This window comes from Rhineura floridana, chromosome 12 (assembly GCF_030035675.1).
Source record: "Rhineura floridana isolate rRhiFlo1 chromosome 12, rRhiFlo1.hap2, whole genome shotgun sequence".
In the NCBI taxonomy this organism is placed as follows: Eukaryota; Metazoa; Chordata; class Lepidosauria; order Squamata; family Rhineuridae; genus Rhineura; species Rhineura floridana.
Window position 1 is genome coordinate 7274141 of NC_084491.1, and position 20816 is coordinate 7294956.

At 47.2% G+C, this 20816-nt stretch overlaps 1 protein-coding gene across 4 annotated transcripts in view; it reads left to right on the forward strand.

Moving 5' to 3' along the window:
- CNNM3 (cyclin and CBS domain divalent metal cation transport mediator 3) overlaps positions 1-20816 on the forward strand; it is a 48153-nt gene that overhangs the window by 18719 nt on the left and 8618 nt on the right. For all 4 annotated transcript variants that reach the window (XR_009758741.1, XM_061593209.1, XM_061593208.1 and 1 more), the window contains exons 3-7: positions 4312-4464; positions 6789-6958; positions 13870-13966; positions 16008-16141; positions 18317-18452. Coding sequence is in view for 3 of the 4 variants with exons in the window: in XM_061593209.1 (XP_061449193.1) it covers positions 4312-4464; positions 6789-6958; positions 13870-13966; positions 16008-16141; positions 18317-18452 (690 nt within the window). In the remaining variant the exon portion in view is untranslated. The remainder of the gene's footprint in view (positions 1-4311; positions 4465-6788; positions 6959-13869; positions 13967-16007; positions 16142-18316; positions 18453-20816) is intronic.

The window sequence follows — 20816 nt, forward strand, 5'->3', positions numbered from 1 at the left end:
ATATTCACACCCAAGAGGGGCAAGATAAAACATAGAGTTCAATCACAATAATGAAAACAACAAAGACTAACTAGCCTAGCCTAATACTTACAGAAAGGCTTTCAGTTGGTTTGCCACCTCTCCTCAGAGAGAGAACAGTCAGGATAGTCAATGGCACAATGGAACCTCACCAGGCAACATCAAGTAGGCATGGTGGGACCCAGAAAAGGAAGAAACATTGGAGTTTACTGCCCATACTTACGGCAAAATCCTCCAGCCACAGGCCAGAGACAATTAACCAATCAGGGGCCAAATTGTACATTCTCCCTGCAGCCTGCCAGACCTCACATCTTCTGTGGAGCCAGTCCTCTGCTGACAAGAAGGTATTAAGTTGGGCCTCTGATTACACATCCTCCCTAAAGCTTCCCAGGCTTTAGATCTTGTTGGAGCCAGGCCTCTGCTGATAAGAAGGTGTTAGGTTGGGCCTCTGATTACACATTCTTCCTGAAGCTGGGCAGACAACTGCCACTCATGGCCTCATTGCAACAACCAAATGTTAACCTGTGAAGATCCCACAATTCCCTGCTACACAACCATCTTGAATGCAGGTGTTCATGGCAATCTCTTATCTGCTTCCGGAGATCAAAGTCAGGGGTTTGGGTATTGCAGATCAGGGACTGCTTGAGGTGAACTGTCTAGCCCTCCTTATCTTCAAAGAAGGTGATCATGGAAGAGGTGCCTAGGATGGCTGATTGGCCCCCTTCCTGTTACCAGCTAAACCCCATAAAATTTAGGGTGATTCTTCAGTTACTTGTTCCCCCATTTCATCTATCTCATTTCATCTATGGATTTCAATAAAAGCCTTCGGGAACCAGGCTATCAGACTACGAAGTAAGTATTAGCTAGGATAGGTGAGCTTTCTTATCAAATCAAATCAAATTTTATTGTGCGGTCATAGAGCCAATATACAATTGATTAAACAAACAAAGTAAAACAAATGAAGCACTTCAGTGCGATATTACAAAATGGTATTACTCTAAAACAGACAATTTTTTAAAAGTATCGTTCTTACGCAATCTCTGAGCTACATTAAAAAACTTTGCGACTGATTCTGAGATGGACTTATCTGTATCGGACATGAGACGTTTCAGGAGCCAGGCTGTAGATCTACCTGGGAAGGCTTTGATAATAGGGGAAATAAATCTAGAGCGTACATCATTGTAAAAGTTACCGTCAAAAAGAACATGAGCTATTGTTTCGACCTCAATAGACGTACAAGGGCAGACTCGCTTTTCATAGGGAATACCAAGAAAACGACCCTCCAATATGAGCTTTCTTATTTTCTTTGTCTGTTTGTCTTTGTCTCAGTGTTATGTAAATGTATCTCTTGCTCAGCCCTGTTGAGGATAACTGGCTTTAAAGGAAATATATGCTGCTGTCTTTTTATGTGTACCTTTCTTTTCTTTTAAATAAACTACCTTTTCTTACTGGTGTGTATTGCTTGGGTCTTTGGCTCTAAATGCAGTCCTTGACCACACACTACTGACTACTGTTGATTAATTTAGGTTAAAGCTCCAGAGCAAGGAGTTTAACAATAGATCTGCTCTAGGATTTCAGATAGTGCTCTGAGTTCCCCGTACTCAGAGTGAAGGACTATTTAAAGGGGTGTGGTGGCAGTCTACCTTCTAGGGTTGGCGTTAGGTATAAACTAACCCTGGGAAAGTGAGTGTTTGCCTGGGAAGCAGTGACCCAGGGAATTGGGACTGTTCTCAGAAGCAAGGACACCCCCTTGGGGTTGCTGAGGTCAAAGGACCCCAGGGGGCAATCTTTGACAGTTTTCATGCAGGTTTGGCCTATTAGGGGCTTGTTTTCTTCCGGTCTTTCTTCCTCTCTCTCTTTTGTTCTTTTTTTTAGCAAAGATATCCTAAAAACCTCAGTTCCTCTGTAAGGACTACAACCTAATCAAAAGACGAAGCAAGTAAGCAGCAGCACAGAGATCTCTCCCACCTGTAGTTTACCATCCTAAGGACCCTCTCCTCTTAAGCTCTTTTCTCCCAGCCAAGGCCTCCTCCAGGGTGTGAGCAGGCCAGAATATGCTACTGCATTGGGAGGTGGCAAACTGGGAGTTGCCATTCCAGGTCCTGTGACCTGTTGAATGTAGCCGGGCACCTGACCCACTCTGGTGCACACACACCATCCCCTCTCATTTTTAGGCACCTCCCCCAGAGCTGCTGTTCCAACTTCAGATCATTTGAAAGGCAAGCAGTGCATTGCAAGGAACTTCACTGATGTTCAGTTAGCCCTGAAGCACATTTAGTGAAGCCACAGGACTCTGGGCTTCTTTTGCACAGCCTCCCTCAACCTGCTGTGCTCCAGATGGTTTGGATTACAACCAGTTCAACTCTAGTTTAAAGATGAAGAACCCTAAAGAGGAAGAGGGCAAGTTGCCACAGTGAGAATCTGGACAGCAGCCTGAGCCAGGCACGCAGGTCACTTGGTCACAGTCTTCCCCACTTTGGTGAGATGTTTTGTACTTCTATTTAAATTATAGTAATTATTCCTAAATTTGCATCTATACATATAAACTGGCACGTGCACGTTTTAGGCAAATCTGTGTCTCATCCTCTTTTTTTGGTTTTGCATAAGTGGCTGCCTTAAAGTGTGTGTGTGCGCATGTGCACATATGCTAGAAAGGACTGCACCATTTCGGAGTGTACGGGAGGGCAGCTCACGTTTTTGAATGCTCCCCTACTTTAAAAATTCCACCCAAAGAGAACACCAGCTCAAGAGAAAACATTTGGGGTATCCCTGATGTTGCTGCTGTTTAATTTGCAGGTTGTTTTTTGGGGGGGCTGCTGTTACAAGGGGAGCATTCAAAAGTGGTATTCCTCATTTGTAGTTTTAAGTGGTACAGTTCACTGTGCTGCCGTACTTTGCTGCATTTATAGTCCTAGTTCGAAGCTCCTAGGTTGATGGAGGAGGGTTTTTACAAATCCTGCTCCCCTCAACCCTGAATTAGGAAGTCTTAAGCCCGGTCTATCCATGCAGGAGAATGCTGACATGATAAAATGGACTGCATCAGATCAGGTTGCAAGGGGGGGACTCCAATTTCAGATGCTCCTCTTGATTTATTTAAAAACAAACACTCCTTGCAATTAGAGCACTAGCACTAGGCAAGGTTTTGTTGCGCCCTTTGCCAACTGTGCCAGTTTTCTATTTGAAGTAACTTTTTTAGTGTATGAGAGCATTACAAAGAAAAGTGATCGCGGATGTGCAGGCTGCAGGGCTACAGCCCGCCCAGCTGCCTTGTTCTGTTGCAATTGTAGAGCAGGGCTTAGTACTTGAGGAAGGGGAGGCCTGTTCGCAGCTGGAGGAAGAAAAGAGTAGAAACTGTGGATCCACAACTCAGAACTGGGGGCAGCATACAGCTGCCACTTTGAATGTTGCACCCAAGAGATGCCAGGATAGCAGTATCCATAATAAACAGATGAGTGCCCCTGCAGGGAGACTAGTCTCACATTATGAGAAGCAGGAAGCATATTGTGGTGCCAGTTAGAATGGGGAAGTGCGTGCCATGAAAATTTCACAGACAGCTCAAACTCTGCAACTTCATCCAATCGTGTTGGAGTTAAATGAACACCCTCAAAGTGCACTTTTCATTATTTGCAGGTGGAACAGCAACTCTGGTGGAAGTTACTAAAAATGGCAATGCGTGGCACGGTTGTTTAGGTGTCTGGGCCCATCCCAGTCCTCAGGCTATATGTCATTATTCCTTGGAGCATCTATGGTTTTCCTTTCCACTTTGCTTTCTACCCAGGGCTGTGTGTGCCAAAAAAGATAGATAAACCAAAATTCTGTACAAAGATATCCCAAATTCTCTAGAGTACATAAATACTGCAGGTCAGACAAATTTGCACAAAATTGGCTCACTTTTCGGAACATATCATAATCAGGGAAGTAGTATGTAACTGCGCAGTTGAATCCCCACCCTCTTAGATTCAGACCTTTTATTTAGCTGTGTTTCTGGTTTCTGCGATTCCACCAAGCATTGCTAGGAGACATTCAGGTCTATATTGATTAGCATAAGAGCTAGACACTAGCGTGTTTTTTTTAATGAAAACGAAGATTTTCCAGAAACTGAGTTCTGCAGCCATAACTACGTCCTGTGGTTTTGCTGCACAGGTGCAGAATTGTTGGATCCCTCCAGTCATATTTTTATGGCCCTACAAGAGAGCCCACCCCCTCCCCAAGGAAACAGTGCTGGTAGTGGTGGATCGCTTGACTCTTCTGTCTCCTCTTGTCTCTTTTCGGCTTCTTCCCCCACCCTTCTAGGGGAGAACAAATTGAAAAAGAAGCCTCCTCCCCTTGGGACCTTGATGGACCGCAGGAAAGAAGATTTCTCCTTGTTCAAGGTGTCTGACAATGAGTATAAGGTGAAAATATCCCCCCAGTTACTCCTAGCTACGCAGCGCTTCTTATCCAGAGGTAAGGCCGGGGAAGAGGCACATCCTCCAACTTTGTTCTTTCCCCCCACCCTCCATCTCTGCTCAAGCCGGACACACTGGATGAAAATGGAGATTTGTTGCAGTGATGGCTCCATGAGGGCCCTTGGGAACGATGCCCCCCTCCCTCGATGAGTCTACCACAACCTTTGTCAACCTTAGGCCCTCCAGGTGTTTTGGACTACAACTCCCAGGCAGCACCCTGACTGGGTCTGTTGGGAGTTGCAGTCCAAAACATCTGGAGGGCACCAGGTTGGCAAAGGCTGCTAGACGACATGGCCTGATCCTCACCTTTCAGACTAATGTGCAGATATGAACATAGCTATCACTGGACTTTGCACAGTATCCAGTTTTTGACACAGTTACCCATTTAACTGTATTAAATATGTACATTTAGAGAGAAAATAAACAATTGAATGTGTATTAAAATATGCATTCAAATACACAAGGGAGTTTTTCCCAGTTCGCTACCTGCAGGTGCTGGGGACTGAATCAGACCTTCTGCATGCAAAGCAGATGTTCTACCACCGAACTATAGCTCTTCCCTATATATAGGAGGAGAAGAGGCACATTGCCCAGCTGCAGCAGGTCCAAGACACTCTTGTTAGTGGGCCCCCTGCTGGGGTGTGGGCCCCAGCAAATGCCTAATGGTGCCAACCCTTGGTGCCAACCTTGATTTGTTGCTTTTTTTATATATAGGTAGTTGCAGACTTCCTGCACCCGACCGACACTGCTCTTGCCCTTTTGTGCAGCAGGGTGATTTGACCTGTCTCTTCCTATGTAAGGAAGAAGGGCCATAGCTCTGCGGCAGAGCATCTTCTTTGCGTACAGTAGGTCCTTGGTTCAATCCCCAGCATCTGTAAGGCGAACTGGGAAAGACTCCCTTGTGTATTTGAATGTGTATTTTAATACATATGAAAATACTTCTTTTCCCTCTAAACGTGTGTTTTGATACCGTTAATTGTCTGAGTGTCTCAAATTTGGAGAAGTGCAAAAGATGATAGCTTTATTCCGATCTGCATGTTAGTCCGAGGGGTGAGGATCAGGGCATGTCGTATAGCGGACATTGCCAACCTGGTGCCTCCCAGATGTTTTGGACTACAACTTCCATCAGCCCCAGCTAAGCACAGCACAACTGTATGTTGTCATATAGGAATTTGCAAAGATTGAATTCCTCAAGCATCTCTTTTAGCAGCTAAGAGAGAAACTTGACCCTCACACTCCCCATAAGGACAGCAATGGTGTACTTTCCCGTCCCTTTAGGTACAGTGCCACACAGTATAAGGAATATCACAGTACACTCCATCAGATGGCATCCGGTCTGGAGAAAGTAAGCAACTGAAGAGTCTTTTACTCAAAGCCATTAGATAGTTTTCAAGGCCAACCTGAAATTTAGACATATTCGGGGGCAACCCTAGAAGTTATATCTGCAGCAGGGACCCTGTGGCCCTCCAGATGTTGTTAGACTACAACTCCCAACAGCCTTAGGAGTCTGCACAGCCAATGATCAGGGATGATGGGAGTTGTAGTCCAGCAATGTTTGGAGGGTTCCTCACCCTGGGTTATAGGCTATTGTGGCAGGTGTTTGGGATCGAACACATCTGTTCTCCTCCTCCCCCCGATCCATTTCATCTGGTGGGGTAGGAGAAGTGTCCACAGAGAGCTTGGGAGGGGGTTGCGGACTGGCCCTCTGCTCTTTGAGATTTTCATCAGATCTTCATGTGCCTCAGATGCCACTGCGATCGGAGGTGTGGTGGGTGAGTGTGGGTGAATTGGGCCTTTTTGGTGTTGGCCCCTTAGCAGTGGGGTGCCCTCCCCAGGCACACTCAACTGTTCCGTGCTCTTCTGTCATTTAAGACACCCAGTAAAAAGCAGTATTGTTCTCTCTCAAGCGTTTAATCAGATTGCACTTTCTCTGCAGGGTCTTTTATCCATTGCTGTTTACTCTTTATTTTACTTATTTATTTTATAATTTATTTGTTTTGTTGTTGCTGAGTCCTATGTGTGAGGTTTCTGCTCTTGTTGTTTCTGCCTCTTTTTATCATTGTTTCGTTTCTAAAATTGTTTAGCATGTGTTTTTAAATTGTTTTTTAAAAAATGTGTTTTTAAATTTGTATATTCGTTTTTAATGTTTTTAAATGCTGTAAACCACCCAGAGAGCTTCGGCTATGGGGCGGTATATAAATGTAATTAATTAATTAATCAATTAATCAATCAATCAATTAATTAGATCATTTTTAATGTCAAGTATGAACCTGCTGGTGCTGCCGTTTCTGTCTCTTCCACTTACCTTGCCCTGCCCTGCAGAGGTGGATCTCTTCAGCCCAGCCCGAATCTCCGAGAAGGTCCTCTTGCACCTGCTGAAACACCCCAGTGTCAACCAGGAGGTGAAGTTTGACGAAAGCAACCGCCTCGCTGCTGAGCACTACCTGTACCAGCGCAACCAGCCGGTCAATTACTTCATCCTCATCCTGCAGGTACCGCTTTTCACCAAGCATTTATTGAGTGCAACGGTGGGGGAATCTCAGGCCCCAGGACCAAATGCGGCCCTCCAGACCTCCCTGTCTGGCCCTTGCCACCCTCCCAAGGCCACACCCCCTCTCTTCAGGGCCACACCCCTCACCAGCCTTGCTTCGCACCCTCCTTGAATTTGCATAATTTCTTCTACATTGTTTGCTTTTTTGCATATTTTACTGTTATAGTCATAGGAAAGGGGTGTGTGGCCCTTCAGGTCTCTCTGTCTGGTCCTTGAAACTCTTCCCCAGGCCACACTCCTCACTGGCCTTACTTCACATTCAGAATATTTTTGTCTAGCTGGAATAGGTTTGTTAAACGATGATTATGCTTCCTGATTGCCTGGATGGAAGATAGAGAGAGGGGTGTGTGTAGAAACTAGCCTAGTGTACGTACTCCACCCACTTTTGCCTCTGGCCCCACCCACTACTGGTATGTGGTCCCCGGAAGGCTGCCCAGAAGGGAATGCGGCCCTCAGTCTGAAAAAGTTTCCCTACCACTTGTTTAGTGTTGCAGGTTTGTCAGGCGCTGTGCTCAGGGCTAGCCTGACCAGGAAGGAAGGTGAAGGCACTGCTTCAGGCGGCGGATTGGAGGCATGCAGCAAACGGAGGAGCCATTTGCCCTCCTTCTGTCAAGGCCAGGCCGTGTGAAGCTGCATCCAACCTCACGCCTTGAAGGTTGCACCATGTAATTGAGGAGCCTGAGCTGGAAGACAGGGGGGCTTTGAATATGCAGCCAGGGGGATATCCCACTCCAGAGGTTCCCAAACTGGTCCGCGAACCACCAGCAGTCCGCAAGCTTCATTCAGGTGGTCTGTGGCATGTCCACAGTTAAATATTCATTTTGGTTTTAATTCTTTTGTTTCTTACCTTTATTTATTTCTTACTTTATTGCATTACAACTTGAATTCTATGGAATGCAAATTGTAATGCTATAAAATACAAGATAAAAAAAATAAAAGAAGCAATGCAGATACAGTTAAAAAGCGTGCAGCCTCTACAAAACACGATTGTTACAACAGGCAGAAAAACTATTCAGCAATTATGAAGGCTGAGATTAGGCAGAGAGAAAGTGACGGACCCAGGGTGACTGATCATGCAGGGAGATTTGAACCTGGATCTTCCCAGTCCTAGTCCAGCAGTCTAACCACTGCACCACATTGGCTGTCCAGCTGTGAGGCAGAAACACAGCAGGTGAAGCCTGCAGTAATGTTGGAAAGAGAGGAAGGAGAAAACCTTAGCTCCTGGGTCAGCCAGGTGTGGAGTGTTGAAGAAGGAGGCCCCAGTTCAAATCTTGCTCTGCTTTGAATCCATAGGTGACCTTGGGTCAGACTTTTTCTCTCTCCTCCAGCATAACCTACCTCACAGGGTTATTGTGAAGATGAAATGCATACACAGGAACACTTCGATACCTATTCATCAATTTAGGACCCACCCTATTCTTGTGACTGTAAATTGTTTTAAACTGTTTTTGATACTGTATTTAAATTGTTGTAACCCTCCCTGGGACCTTATGGTGAAAGGCATATGGAATAAATGGAAATTAATAATGAAATTAATAATGCTGTGCAACAGCAACATCTTCATATCCGTATGCTTCTGCCAACGAAGTCCTTTTAGAAATGCTAATAGCACATTATTATTTTTTTCCTTTTTATATTCTCTCTTTCCTCCAAGGAGCTCAAGGTGTGGTATACATGGTTCTCCCCACCCCCAGCCCAGTTTTTCCCATCATTACAATGTTGTGAGGTAGGTTAGACTGAGAGATCGTGATTGGCCCAATGTCACCCAGTGAGCTTCACAAGAGAGTGGTAGTGGTGCAGTAGAGGAGAAGCACAGATCTTGGACTCTCTTCTGAGCAGGAGCAATCTCAGAGTACCAGGGTAATTGGTAGATTGTCCTTGCTGTGGCGGGTGAATGAGGTGATAACAAGGCTTTCAAGTTTTACTATTGTTTGCAACTGATTAGCATAGAGGAAATCAAAGAATGAGGAAAATAACCAACCAGAGGCTGGACACTTCTTTTGTTCCCTTTGATGGGGTTCCTACTTCAAGCTAGCAGTTTAAATGGTGTCATTTCTTTGCAAGATTGTGTGCATTTCTAATGAAAAGCCAATAGTTGCATTTCAGTCGCCTGAATCTTTTTTGTTAGTTTATGTGTTTTACAAGCCAAATTCATTCTGTAAACATCAATTCTATGACTGCCAGCTGATCCTAATGAATTGGATATTATGCTATGTACTGCTGCTCTTGAGGGGGAGAATGCAGTCTGTGCATATATATGGATGCCTGCGTTTTTGGACAGATTATGGAGGGTTAGGCTATCAATGACTACTCATCATGAGAGCTATGTACCACTTCTACTACTAGAGTCAGAAGGCCTCTGAGTACCAGTTGGTGGAGGGCATGAGTGGGGTGAGTGCTGCTGTTGCGGACATATCCTGCTTCTTCCCAAAGGTATCTGGTTGGCCACTCTGAGATCAGAAAGATGGACTAGGTGGGCCTTTGGTTTGGTCCAGCGGCCAGGCTCTTCTGATGCCCTTACAAACGCTCCTTGAGGGCCGTCATGATGTGTTCCAACTCCCCACAATTTACTGCTACCCCATAAGAGTGGGGATTCAACCCTGGGCCTCCCTAGTGCTGGCATGAAATCACTAGTGCTCCTCTGTCTGCCTGTCTCTCTTTCACATTTGTATCATGCTTTTCTGCCAAGGCACTCCATACCCTTTACAACTTGAAATATTAACCCCAACAAATGGTACAAAATAGTTGTGGCTCCCCATATGTAGAATGTATTAGGAAAGTATTAGGAAAGTGTGATTTGTTACTGTATTTTCATTGAAGGTTGTTATTGTTGCTTTTTAATAATGTTATTACCTTGTTTAATTTTTGTAAATTGTACTGTTTTTATTGATACGTATTTCTATATTTGTGTTTATTTTTTGTAAGCAGCCTTGAAGGCCTTTTGGCCAAAAGGTGGGATAGAAATAAACCGTAATAATCATAATGGAATGCTCTCCCCAGCAAGGATTGCCTGGCACCTCTTCGGTGACATATTTTGGCACTGGGTAAAGACTTACCTTTTCCCCCAGGCCTTTTGATGGACTGAGATGATGTTGATACTAGTGTGCTGACAAAGCTTTGTGTGGCTGTTGTGAGGATTTTTTTGCTCTGTTTTTATGGTATGACATATTTATACTCATGTTTTCAAATGTGTCATAAGTCGCTTGGAGACTTTCAAGTAACAAAAATGTAAATGTACTGCCTTCAAGTCGATTCTGACTTATGGCGACACTATGAATAGGGTTTTCACGAGGCTGAGAGGCAGTGACTGGCCCAAGGTCAGCCAGTGAGCTTCATGGCTATGTGGGGATTCGAACCCTTGTCTCCCAGGTCATAGTCCAACACCTTAACCACTACACCACACTGGCTCAAGCAACTGACAAGCCTAATAAATCCTTGCCATCTCTAGCTGGCTTCAGGATGATGGGCGAGTGCTCCCAGGCCTGCTCTTCCTGGTTTCTGCCTTCCCCCAGGGCATGCAGGTCTTAAGCAGCCTCAAGGAAGGTGAGAGTGGGCCTGTTCCCCACAGTTCTCTTGGGCCACTGATGGTCCCTTTAGTGGCTGGCGCTTGTGTCTGGCTAGGCCTCTGCTCTCTGCCCCACCCTGACTCTTTCTGTGTGGCCTGTCCTGTCCAGAGGCCCCATCCTGCCACAGGAGCCAAGATTGATGCACATCCCTGGTTGCTTCTGTGCTGGAAGAGGTCACCAAGGCCCCTCATGAGCCCTGACAGGTCTGGCCAGGCCTGGCTTCAGCGGTGGGCCAGGTGGGGCACTTGCCGGGAGGCACAATCCCATCCCATCCCTTCCAGCAGAGTCAGCTTATAGATGTTGCTATAATATCATTTTTTTTTATTAACATGCTTTGCCCATACAAAAATGTAATGTTTTTAAGGACCTGTGAAATGCGATGCTATAGAGAGACCCAAAGGTTTGCGTCAGATGTGGGGGAGCGGTGTATCCATTCAATGATGAAGAGATGGCACTCCTCATTGCAAAAGTTCAAAAAAGGGAATGTTCTTTCTTTGACAATAGGGGGATTTGTTTTACTTGAAAGGGGTGGGGCCAAGAGGGAGGAGGCTTGAGGAAGAAAGCAAGGGGACAAGGGGCCCCAAGAGATCTGGAGCCAGCCCTCGCTCTGCCCTGAAGCTCAGCAGAATGAGGTGGTAGCAGGCTGAGGACTGCACCATTTTAGATTGGCGGGGGAGGATGGGAGAAAATATTTTCAAATGCTTCCCTCTCTTATAAATGCCATGTTAACTAGAAAACCTTCATGCTGTGAAGGCTGCTGTGGGACCTTTCTTCCCTGACATGCTTTATACCCAAAGGACGTCTTCAATAGAGGTACTCCTCTCCCAGAGTGGTACAGCCCATTGTCCTGCCTCATTAACCACCTCCTGCCGCTGTGGAGGGAGGGGCACCCTGGCCCACCTGCCCTCCCTCCTCACCTTGGGTAGGAAGCCAATGAAGAAAGGAAGCTGCTCACCTCCTCCCAAGGAGAGAGACCTCCCTGTGGGACACAGAGGGCCCCATAGCTTTGAGGGAGGAACAGAGCTGGTGTTTGGGGGAAGCATCACCGGGCGCCTTCCGAGGCTCACCCCCGAGCAGGCGACCCACTGCCACACCCCAGAGTCTGCAGATCTGCCGCCTCCCTGCCAGCTGCCTGTTCAGTCTCCCCCATCGAAGCAAGTGAGCAATGAGGAGTGGAAGGGCCACCCGCCACCGGCACCCCTCGCCTCGTTCTTTCCTTCTGGGGCAGGCTGGGCCCAATGCCGGGGGCGAGAGATCGGGCAGCAGGGAGAGCCACGAGGAAGAAGCGGGCCGCCACCCTTCGCTCAGGAAGGGGACTCGCTGAGGGTCTAGTTTTGCCCAGCAGCCCCCTCTAACCTGAGGAGGAGGGAGACCAAGACCACCAGCAGCAGAGAGACTTGATGGGGGGTGGGCAGGGGGTGGGTCTGGCCCTACCATGAGGCAGAGTGACATGGCTGACTCAGGCTGCAGATGCTGGGGGGTGGGCAGGAGCGTTCCTCTTGAGCCCCCTGGCCATCTGTTGGGAGACAGAGGGGTGTGTGCCCCACGGACTGCTCTGCACCCCTGTAACTTGCCCGCTGCCTTCGGGCGTAGAGGAGGACACTGTCCACGATCGAAATAAGATTCGTGTGCTGGTCCAGTCAGCCTCTGTACATGGAAAGCTGAGGAAGCCATCTTGCCCTTAGCCTCAGGCAGCAAAATGTCTTGGCCCAGCCCTGTTGGGGAGAGCAGCAGTGCCTGATCCTCTGCCTTCATAAGAGGGGGGAGGAATCAGCAGCACAGCACCCGGGGCTGGCTCCAGATCCGAGGGGGCTGTCAGGAAAATCCCTGCTGACAGTCCTGTCTCACTTTGGGGGTTAGCTGGCAGCAGCAGGGAAACACCTAAATTTCCCACAATGCCCTGGATCAATGCTACGTTGGGGGCATTGTGGGAAATTTAAATGGCTACCCATCACTGTCCCACACATACACACACCAAGCAGCAGCTGCCTAAGGGTCCCAGGTGCTACCGGCACCCTATACGATGACGGAGGGAAGGGTTTTTGCATATGCTGCTTCTCTCTCTCTCTTCCCCCCCCCCCCGTGCTCTGCCAAAGGAAGACCAGCTCTCAGGATTTTAAACACCTTTTCCCCACGCAAAAGCATGTAGCTCCAAGATGGCACAGCTGACTTTTTGTACTTTTGAAGACACAGTTCCACATCCAGAGCCCTCTAATGCACTCCCTGCTCTGTCCATGGAGTAGTCAGACTCTGTTATAAAGTTTGGTTCACCTACTAGTCAGGACATCAGGGTGCGGTGGAGGGATGCTGTGCCAGTATGGAGTCATCAGTCGGGGGTGGCTGGGAGTGAGGGCCCCTGTGCTTCCTTCAGGAACCCTCTCAAAGTTTGGCAGCTGTCTTTTGGCTGCCAGAATGCTATGAAATAATAATAACCACCACAATGATAATTATGTCTCAAAGCAACTTACAATTGCAATTTAAAGAAAAATCCTCTGTCTGTTTTTTACTATTGCAAAGGAAACAAAGCCAGAAGTGTTTGTTTAACTGCACCCTGATTCAAATTTGGTATGGAATGAAGTTGGTTTAGGGTAAGGGTCCCCAAACCTTTGGGGGCATGGTGGCCCATTTGGAAACCTAAGAAATAGTTGTAATAGTTGCAAAATACCCATTTCACAGAAGAAAAACTGTCGATGCTCCGAACACTCCCCAACTGCGGACACCCCAAACCAAAACACAGACAAAAGATGCAAGCTGACTGTCAAATAGCAGCCCCCCTCAAAAAACAACCTCATTTTTTTAAAAAATAGGAGGGTCAAGGGGTGTAACTGAGAGAGCTGTTGTATCTGCAGGTGCCAGATTGGGGAAAGCCATAATCATGTCATTCCCACAGTGGCCTGGAGCAGCCTTTGCCAAGCTTGTGCCCTCCAAATGTTTGGGACTACAACTCCCCATCAACCCCAGCCAGCAGACCTGTGTGTTTGTATTTCCAGTTAATAAAATGAATTGAGAGTCTAGTCTATTTGTTTTTCCAGTTTATACAGTCAAAACACCTTAATCCAGCTTTTGCCAACCTGGCGCCCTCCAGATGCTTTGGACTACAACTCCCATCAGCCCCAGCCAGCATGGCCATTCATGTTATAGATGGCAATCCTGCTGGTCTCATCTGGGCTACAAGAACACGGGTTTGGAATCTGAGAATCAACTTGATCGGGTCTCAACTTGCTCTCCCCCCAGCAAAAAAAAGCTGCTGCCCTCACCTTGCCGTTCATGTTTTACTCCTCTCCAGGGCAGGGTTGAAGTGGAGATCGGAAAGGAGGGACTGAAGTTTGAGAACGGAGCCTTCACATATTATGGTGTGTCTGCACTGACAGCTCCTTCCTCGGGTGAGTCACATGCTCCGTCTCGCCACCGACAGTGCTTTCATGAGGGGGGATTTGCTCCGTGGGCCATAGCTTAGTGGTTAGAGCATCTGCTTTGCATGCTGACAGTCCCAGGTTCAATCTAGGTAGGACTGGGAATGTCCCCTGCCTGAAACTCTGGAGAGCTGTTACCACTCAGTGTAGACGTCTGTTTTTCAACCGTGGGTCCCCAGATGTTGCTGAACTACAACTCCCGTCCTCCCCCAGACAGCATGGTCGATGTTCGGGGATGATGGGAGTTGTAGTCCATCAGTATCTGGGGACCCGTGGTTGAAGAACACTGGCGTAGACACTCCTCAGCCAGGTGGACTGTTGGTCTGACTCCATGCAAGGCACCTTCCTGTAGGGACCATATTTTGAACTCAGCACAGTCTTGGAGGGCCAGCACCATTGGCTCCACCCACAGATTGAACCCCTACAAGGCAAAAGGCTTTTTAATTTGCTCCTCTCCAGCCTGAACATCAAAAGAAGCATCCGCAGCAGAGTTCGTCCTTCCTGCTGCTGAGTCACGTGAGCAGCCATCCAGCATTTGTTTTTTTAAAACACGTAACAGCCACTGAGAGGTGGGAGGAGGTATAAATCAGGACCATGGCACTGGAGAGTTGGTCCCGCTTTCTTTCTTTCTTTCTTTCTTTCTTTCTTTCTTTCTTTCTTTCTTTCTTTCTTCCTTCCCTCCTTCCTTCCCTCCTTCCTTCCCTCCTTCCTTCCTTCCTTTCTCGGGTGCCATTTGTCTGTGGAAAATAGCCTCCAACCCTGGCTGCTATTTGTCTTTAAAGACATCTTTGGGAGCCAATAGTAGCTGAGAGGACGGATTTACAGTGGATGAAGACTGTGCAAGGGGAATGAGTCAGATCCCACGCTGCAGTGCTGATGCCGATCACTCCCACCCCACCCGCAGCTGCTGTTTCTTTAATTTAAAACAAAAAATAAAACACTACGCCTGAGATTTGACAATCGCATGACAAAAGCAGCCTCTGAAGTGCCGCAAGGAAAGGTGTGGCTGCTGCAAGCGGTGTTTGTGTTAAGACTTAGAGGGAGGAGGTTTAATTAGGAGGCAAACCTTTGCCTTCTTGTGGGTTTGGGAGGAACTTGCTGACTCATAGGTACGGCTCGGGGGCCAGGTGGACTGGGACTGGACCCTTGTGCTGCCAGCTGCCTCTGCAAAGGGGATTTTTGCTCTCTGCACTTTGTTACATTGTTCAAATGTTTTTGGTTTGGATCTCGCATCCTAAACTGAAAGAGCGGAAAACGGATGAGAGAAGCCTTGAAAACAACCATCTCCTTTTGTGGACTTGTGGTGTATATTCTGTTATTTGTGAATCCTAGATTCTGGGCCAGGTTAGCAACATTCAGTGTAATTTGTGTACGCTATCTCAGTAACCCTTACAGCAACCCTACAGTTAGTATTGTTATCTCCATGTTGCATATAGGAAAGGCTGAGAGGAGAGCCAGAGTGGTGTAGTGGTTAAGGTGCTGGACTATGACCCACACGGCCATGAAGCTCACTGGGTGACCTTGGGCCAGTCACTGCCTCTCAGCCTCAGAGGGAGGCAATGGGAAAACCCCTCTGAATACCGCTTACCATGAAAACCCTATTCGCAGGGTCGCCTATAAGTCGGAATCGACTTGAAGGCAGTCCAGAGAGAGAGGCTGAGAGAGAATGGCTTGAGACTTCATGACAGCTGGGAGCTTCCTGGTTTGTCTCTCAGTCTCTTAGCCATTATGCTGGCACCAGCTTTGATTTCTGCATGTGGTGCAAATTATGCTAATTCAGCAAATGAGCTTATATTGTAACCTCCCTTGGGATAAAGTAGGAAGGAAACCTACAGAACTACATTTATTAACCTTTAACAAAACAGATAATGTGTTTAGAAAAAAAAACTAAAGGGTTCATAAGAGCTAGGAACATGTTCATTTTTTTCAAAGACAAGATTCACAGATCAGAAGCTATATTCCTATGCTTCCAGTCTCCCAGACTCAACACTGATATGTTTTCCTTCAATAGTTCACCAGTCCCCAGTGTCCACTCTCCGGATGAACCGTCGTGATCAGCAGCCTGAATGCACAGAGACCACCAATTACTCCACGTACTGTCCTGACTACACCGTCCGGGCACTCACTGACCTGCAGTTCATTAAGGTAAACACTAAAGTAGGGAATCTGAAGGGGGCTGCTCCTGGCCAGCCAACAAGAAATCCTCCAAAATTAATTTGACAAATAGGATTTGTTTTTAAAACCAGTAGCATTTATCCTGCAGTATGCGACTTGGCTCCCTTGCTTGAGTAATTTGGTGCTCGCGACTTAATTGCAACTTAGGGACTCATCAGATCCAATGCTGCTCACCAACCATATACGATGCCCTGCCAGGGGCTGGAGAACCTCCCCTTTTTGCAGTCTCAGGAAAGCAACAAAAACGGGGTGCATTGACTTCCTAGTGGGCTGCATTTAGCTTGGTCATTTAATGAGATATACAGGCCAGATTTTGGCAAATCCTGTCAAGACCACAAACCACTGAGATTGCAACCTGTAATTGGTTGTGTTAGTCAATTAAAAAACCCTTTAATGAACTGAAAGGGCAACCCCAATTAATCAGACAACATTTTCTTTTTAAAAAAAGGTTAATTATTTCTAACAAAAACTGGAGCTGCAGGCACAGATTTTTCCTTTTCACTCTTTCATGGGAGGCAATCCTCTTTTACTTTCTGAAACATATTCATGCACCATTTTAAAACAAGGAATGTCTCCTTTTTTCTTCAAAACTGTTGTTTTAGTCATGTGCGAGTTTATGCAGATGTAATCAATAAATTAATTAGTCACTGACAGTTCATTTGATTAATCAACTAAGATTTCTTTAAACAGGCAAGAGCCCTACAACTCAGCCACCTTCTTATATAATTCAACATCATTTCTCTAGTTGTTGAAATGAAAAATGCCTCAGAAAAGATGAAAGGCGGGATTATTAAGAACATAAGAAGAGCCCACCTGCTGGGTAACACTAAAGGCCCATCTAGTCCATCATCCTTTTCTCACAAGTAGCCAACCAGTTGCCTCTGGAAAGCCTGCAAAGCAGGACCTGAGGGCAACCCATCTGAAGTTCCCAGCAACTGACCTTCCTCTTTCAATGAGCCTTTTAAGTAGAGACTTTAACCCAGACTGTGCCTGTTTTAGAATTGCTTTTAAAGATGCTTTTAAAGATTTTTTAAAAAGTTTTTTAAATGTTTTATTTTTAAGATGTTTTAAAGACGTTTTGTTTTTGAGATGTTTTGCAATGTTTCTAGTGCTTTGTCTCTTGTTTGCTGCGCTGGGCTCTTTCTGGGAGGAAGGGCGGGATAGAAATTTAATAAATAATAATTCAGAGGCATGCGATCTCCAACAGTGGAGGTAGACTATAGCCCTCATGGCTAGTAGCCATTGATAGCCTTATCCTCCATGCATTTGTCTAATCCTCTTTAAAAGCCATCCATGTTGGTGGCTGTTACTGCCTTCTGTGGGAGCAAGTTCCATAGCTCAGCTATGCCCTACATGACGAAGAACTTCATTTTGTCTGTAGTGAATCTCCCAGCATTCAGCTTCATTGGATGTGGCCCCATTGGGGTCCAGCAGTAGCAGCCACAAGGCAAGCAGGCAGTGTTGCTTACCTGGCTTCCCAACGCACCCTCCATTGCTGCCACTTATTAAGAGGGGAGAGGGAGGGGCAAGAAAGTGGGGGGCTTTGTGCGATGTGCCCACACGTGCTCCCTGCTGCCTTGCTGCTCCCTCTTGGCAACAGCAGTGATATGCAGCATTGGGACACCAGAGAGCAACGTTGTCCTGCCTGTGCTACCCTGATGGCTGCCACTGGGTTCTAGGATTATGAGAGAAAATGAGAAGAATAAATTCTCTCTATCCTCAGTGGCAGCTGGTGGCTCCATGTCAGTGAGGCAGTGGAATCCGCTCTGGGTCTTAGTCTGAACTGTCAAGGAGCAGATTCCACTGCCGCACTCACATGGAGCCACCACTGTCTGTCCTCCTTTCCCAAACCATGCATACTTTTATACTCCTCTGTCATGTTACCCCCCCTTACCTGCCTTTTTCTCACAAATAAGGATGTTTGAGATGGGGAAAGAAAATCCATCCTCTATGTTCAGTGAACCAAAACCTGAAGCAGCGGAATAGAAATCTCCAAAGAGGCTTTATAAATAAGCCCAATTCTATCTTTGGCCCTGTAAAATTATCTGCTCTTAACTAGGGGGCCTCGGCTAGTTTGGAATTAAAAACTGGCCCCTTGATTTCCAAGCTGATCTGGCCTGCCGTGCCGGCACTCTCACTCCTCAGGTGACCCGGCTGCAGTATCTCAATGCCCTCATGGCCTCGAGGATACAGAACTCCCCCCAGTCGCCCGACACCGTTGAACTGAAAATCGTCCCCAGCAGCCAGACGAAGCTTCTGAATGACAAAAATGCCTCAGCAGGTACGTGCGTTTTGTGCAGCTGCGGTCACCAGGTGGCGCTCTGGCTTAATGCCTTCTCTCACCTGTGCCGTGCACTGCCCTTGTATCCATCCTTTGGGACTATGGCTACATGCAGGGCCGGCCCCAGGCATGCCAGGGCCCTTGGGTACCAGCCTGCCCTGGGCCCCTCAGCGATCCGCTGAAGCATCCGCGGACCGCAAGACAGGAGCTTCCGCACTGCCTGCCATCCCCACGCTAGCTCCACGCTTCACCTACCTTTCTGTTGTTTTTTGCGGCGCACACATGTTTGCCATCAATCAAGATGGCAGCTGAGGTTTCCCTAAGGGGCTGAAGCCTCTGCTGCCATCTTTGTTGATGGCAGCAACACACGTGTGTAGCACGCATGCGTGCCATCAGCAAAGATGGCGGCAGAGGCTTCAGCCCCTTAAGGAAACCTCGGCCGCCATCTTAATTGATGGCAAATCTGCACGCTGCAAAAAACAACGGAAAGGTAGGTAAAGCAGGGGGATGGCGGTCTGCGGATGCTTCCGTGAATCGCAGAAGGAGAGCGGAGGGCCTCCTGTAGCTCCAGGGGCCCTCAGGCCTGTGCCACACCTGGCCGCCCTTTAGAACTGGCCCTGGCTACATGCTTGGGTGGAGACAGACAAGGTTCCCGCAGATCTTCTTTAATCTTGCTTGAGCTTGTAAGCAGTTGAGGTCAGCCTCTCTGCAGAGTCCTCAGGGCAGGGCTGGAGAATTGCTGCTCCGGTTTGTATGAACAGGAGCTCTCTTCCCCCCCCCTTTTTTTTTTTTGGCCAGGTAGGAAGGGAAGCGAAGACAGAGGGAGAGAGAAGGGAGAGCGAGAAAGAAATAAAGGAAGGGAAGAGAATGGAGGAGAGAGAAAGGGACTATGACAATAACAAGGGTGGCAGAGAGAAAATAGTTGGCCCACTGCCCCCTTTGGCTCCACCCACTTTTTGGCTTAGGTCCCGCCCAGCACCATTATGCAGCCCTCAACATGAAAAAAAGGCTTGCTCCATCCCGCCTTCAGAGGCAGCTCCAGGCTGGTGGAGAGACTTAGTCCCAGCCTGACATCCCATAGGCTTCCTATTCAGGACTCGGGTTGGATGAAAAATTCAATTCAGTTCTCATTTAAAGGTGAATCTTATCAAATTCGCACTTTCCAAAACAATATGAGAACCAAACCACAGACATCCTTCACGTATCCAAATTTTGCGATGCAATCCTGCAACCAACCAACGTGTACAAAAATGCAGATACTAGGGGAACATGCATAAAAATGAATATATGACTGAAGATAAGATGCAAACTTGTGTTACAGGAGGGAAAATTGCTTTGCAGGAATGTGTACCTTAGCCAAAACTGCTTTCAAAGTTTATTAGGAGAAATTAGTACTAAAATACTGATGAATTTAAGATTAGAAAAATAAGCTGAAAGAACCAAACTTTTCAGATCCTTCCATCCCTATAATCAGGACCTGAGGCCATAGTTTTGTGGAGAAGGTGTAGCTCAGCAACAGAACACCGTGGCTTGCCTGTATAAGATCCCAGTTTGGATCCTTCCTCTTCTTGGCAGGAAGGTTGAGAATCACCTCTGCCCATGACCAGGGGCAGCTGGTGGCCCCGTGTCAGTCGGACAGTGGAACCCACTCCAGGTTTTAGTCTGAACTTTCAAGGAGCTGTTGAAGCACCTTGGACAGCTTCTTGAAAGTTCAGACTAAAACATGGAGTGGGTTCCACTGCCCCGGTGACATGGATGCACAGGCCAGGGAGAAGGAGAGGAGTCCTTGGGGTGCCAAACCAAGACAAAATGCAGGGTTGGAACAGTAATGAAGATGATTTATTGTAGCCCAATGTGTTTTGGGTTAACACACAACCCCTTATCAAGGGCAATCTTAAGAAGGCTTAAGACTAATACCTTGTAAAGATGACATGTAAAATTCAGAGGCACATCTGATTCCTGAGAGCCAGTGCCCAAGACTCTCAAAAGCAAGGGGTTGACCCGTGCTGTTTTGCCGCCCTGGCTGAACGTTAATTTTTGCCCCTCCTGGAGGCAGTTCCAGGTAGAACAACCAGCAAGGGAGAAAAAGCAGAGACTTTTGGGGAAGTAGGTGGCCATAAGACAGCAGAGGGTCTGTGAAGCTCATGGAAAGAAGGCCTCAAGCTGGGATGGATCATACTGAAATATAAAAGGTGGGGGCAAGGTAGCCAGTGGCTATGGAGAGGTAAGGACAAGGCGCTTGGGCTGGATCCAGGAGTGCAGAGGCTTCTGTTCCTGTTGGGCTTACTCTCCCAGCAAAGCCGCATATCTTTTGCCTTTTCTCTTGTTCTTTCTCTGTGCACTGTCCTTCTAGGAGCTAAACAT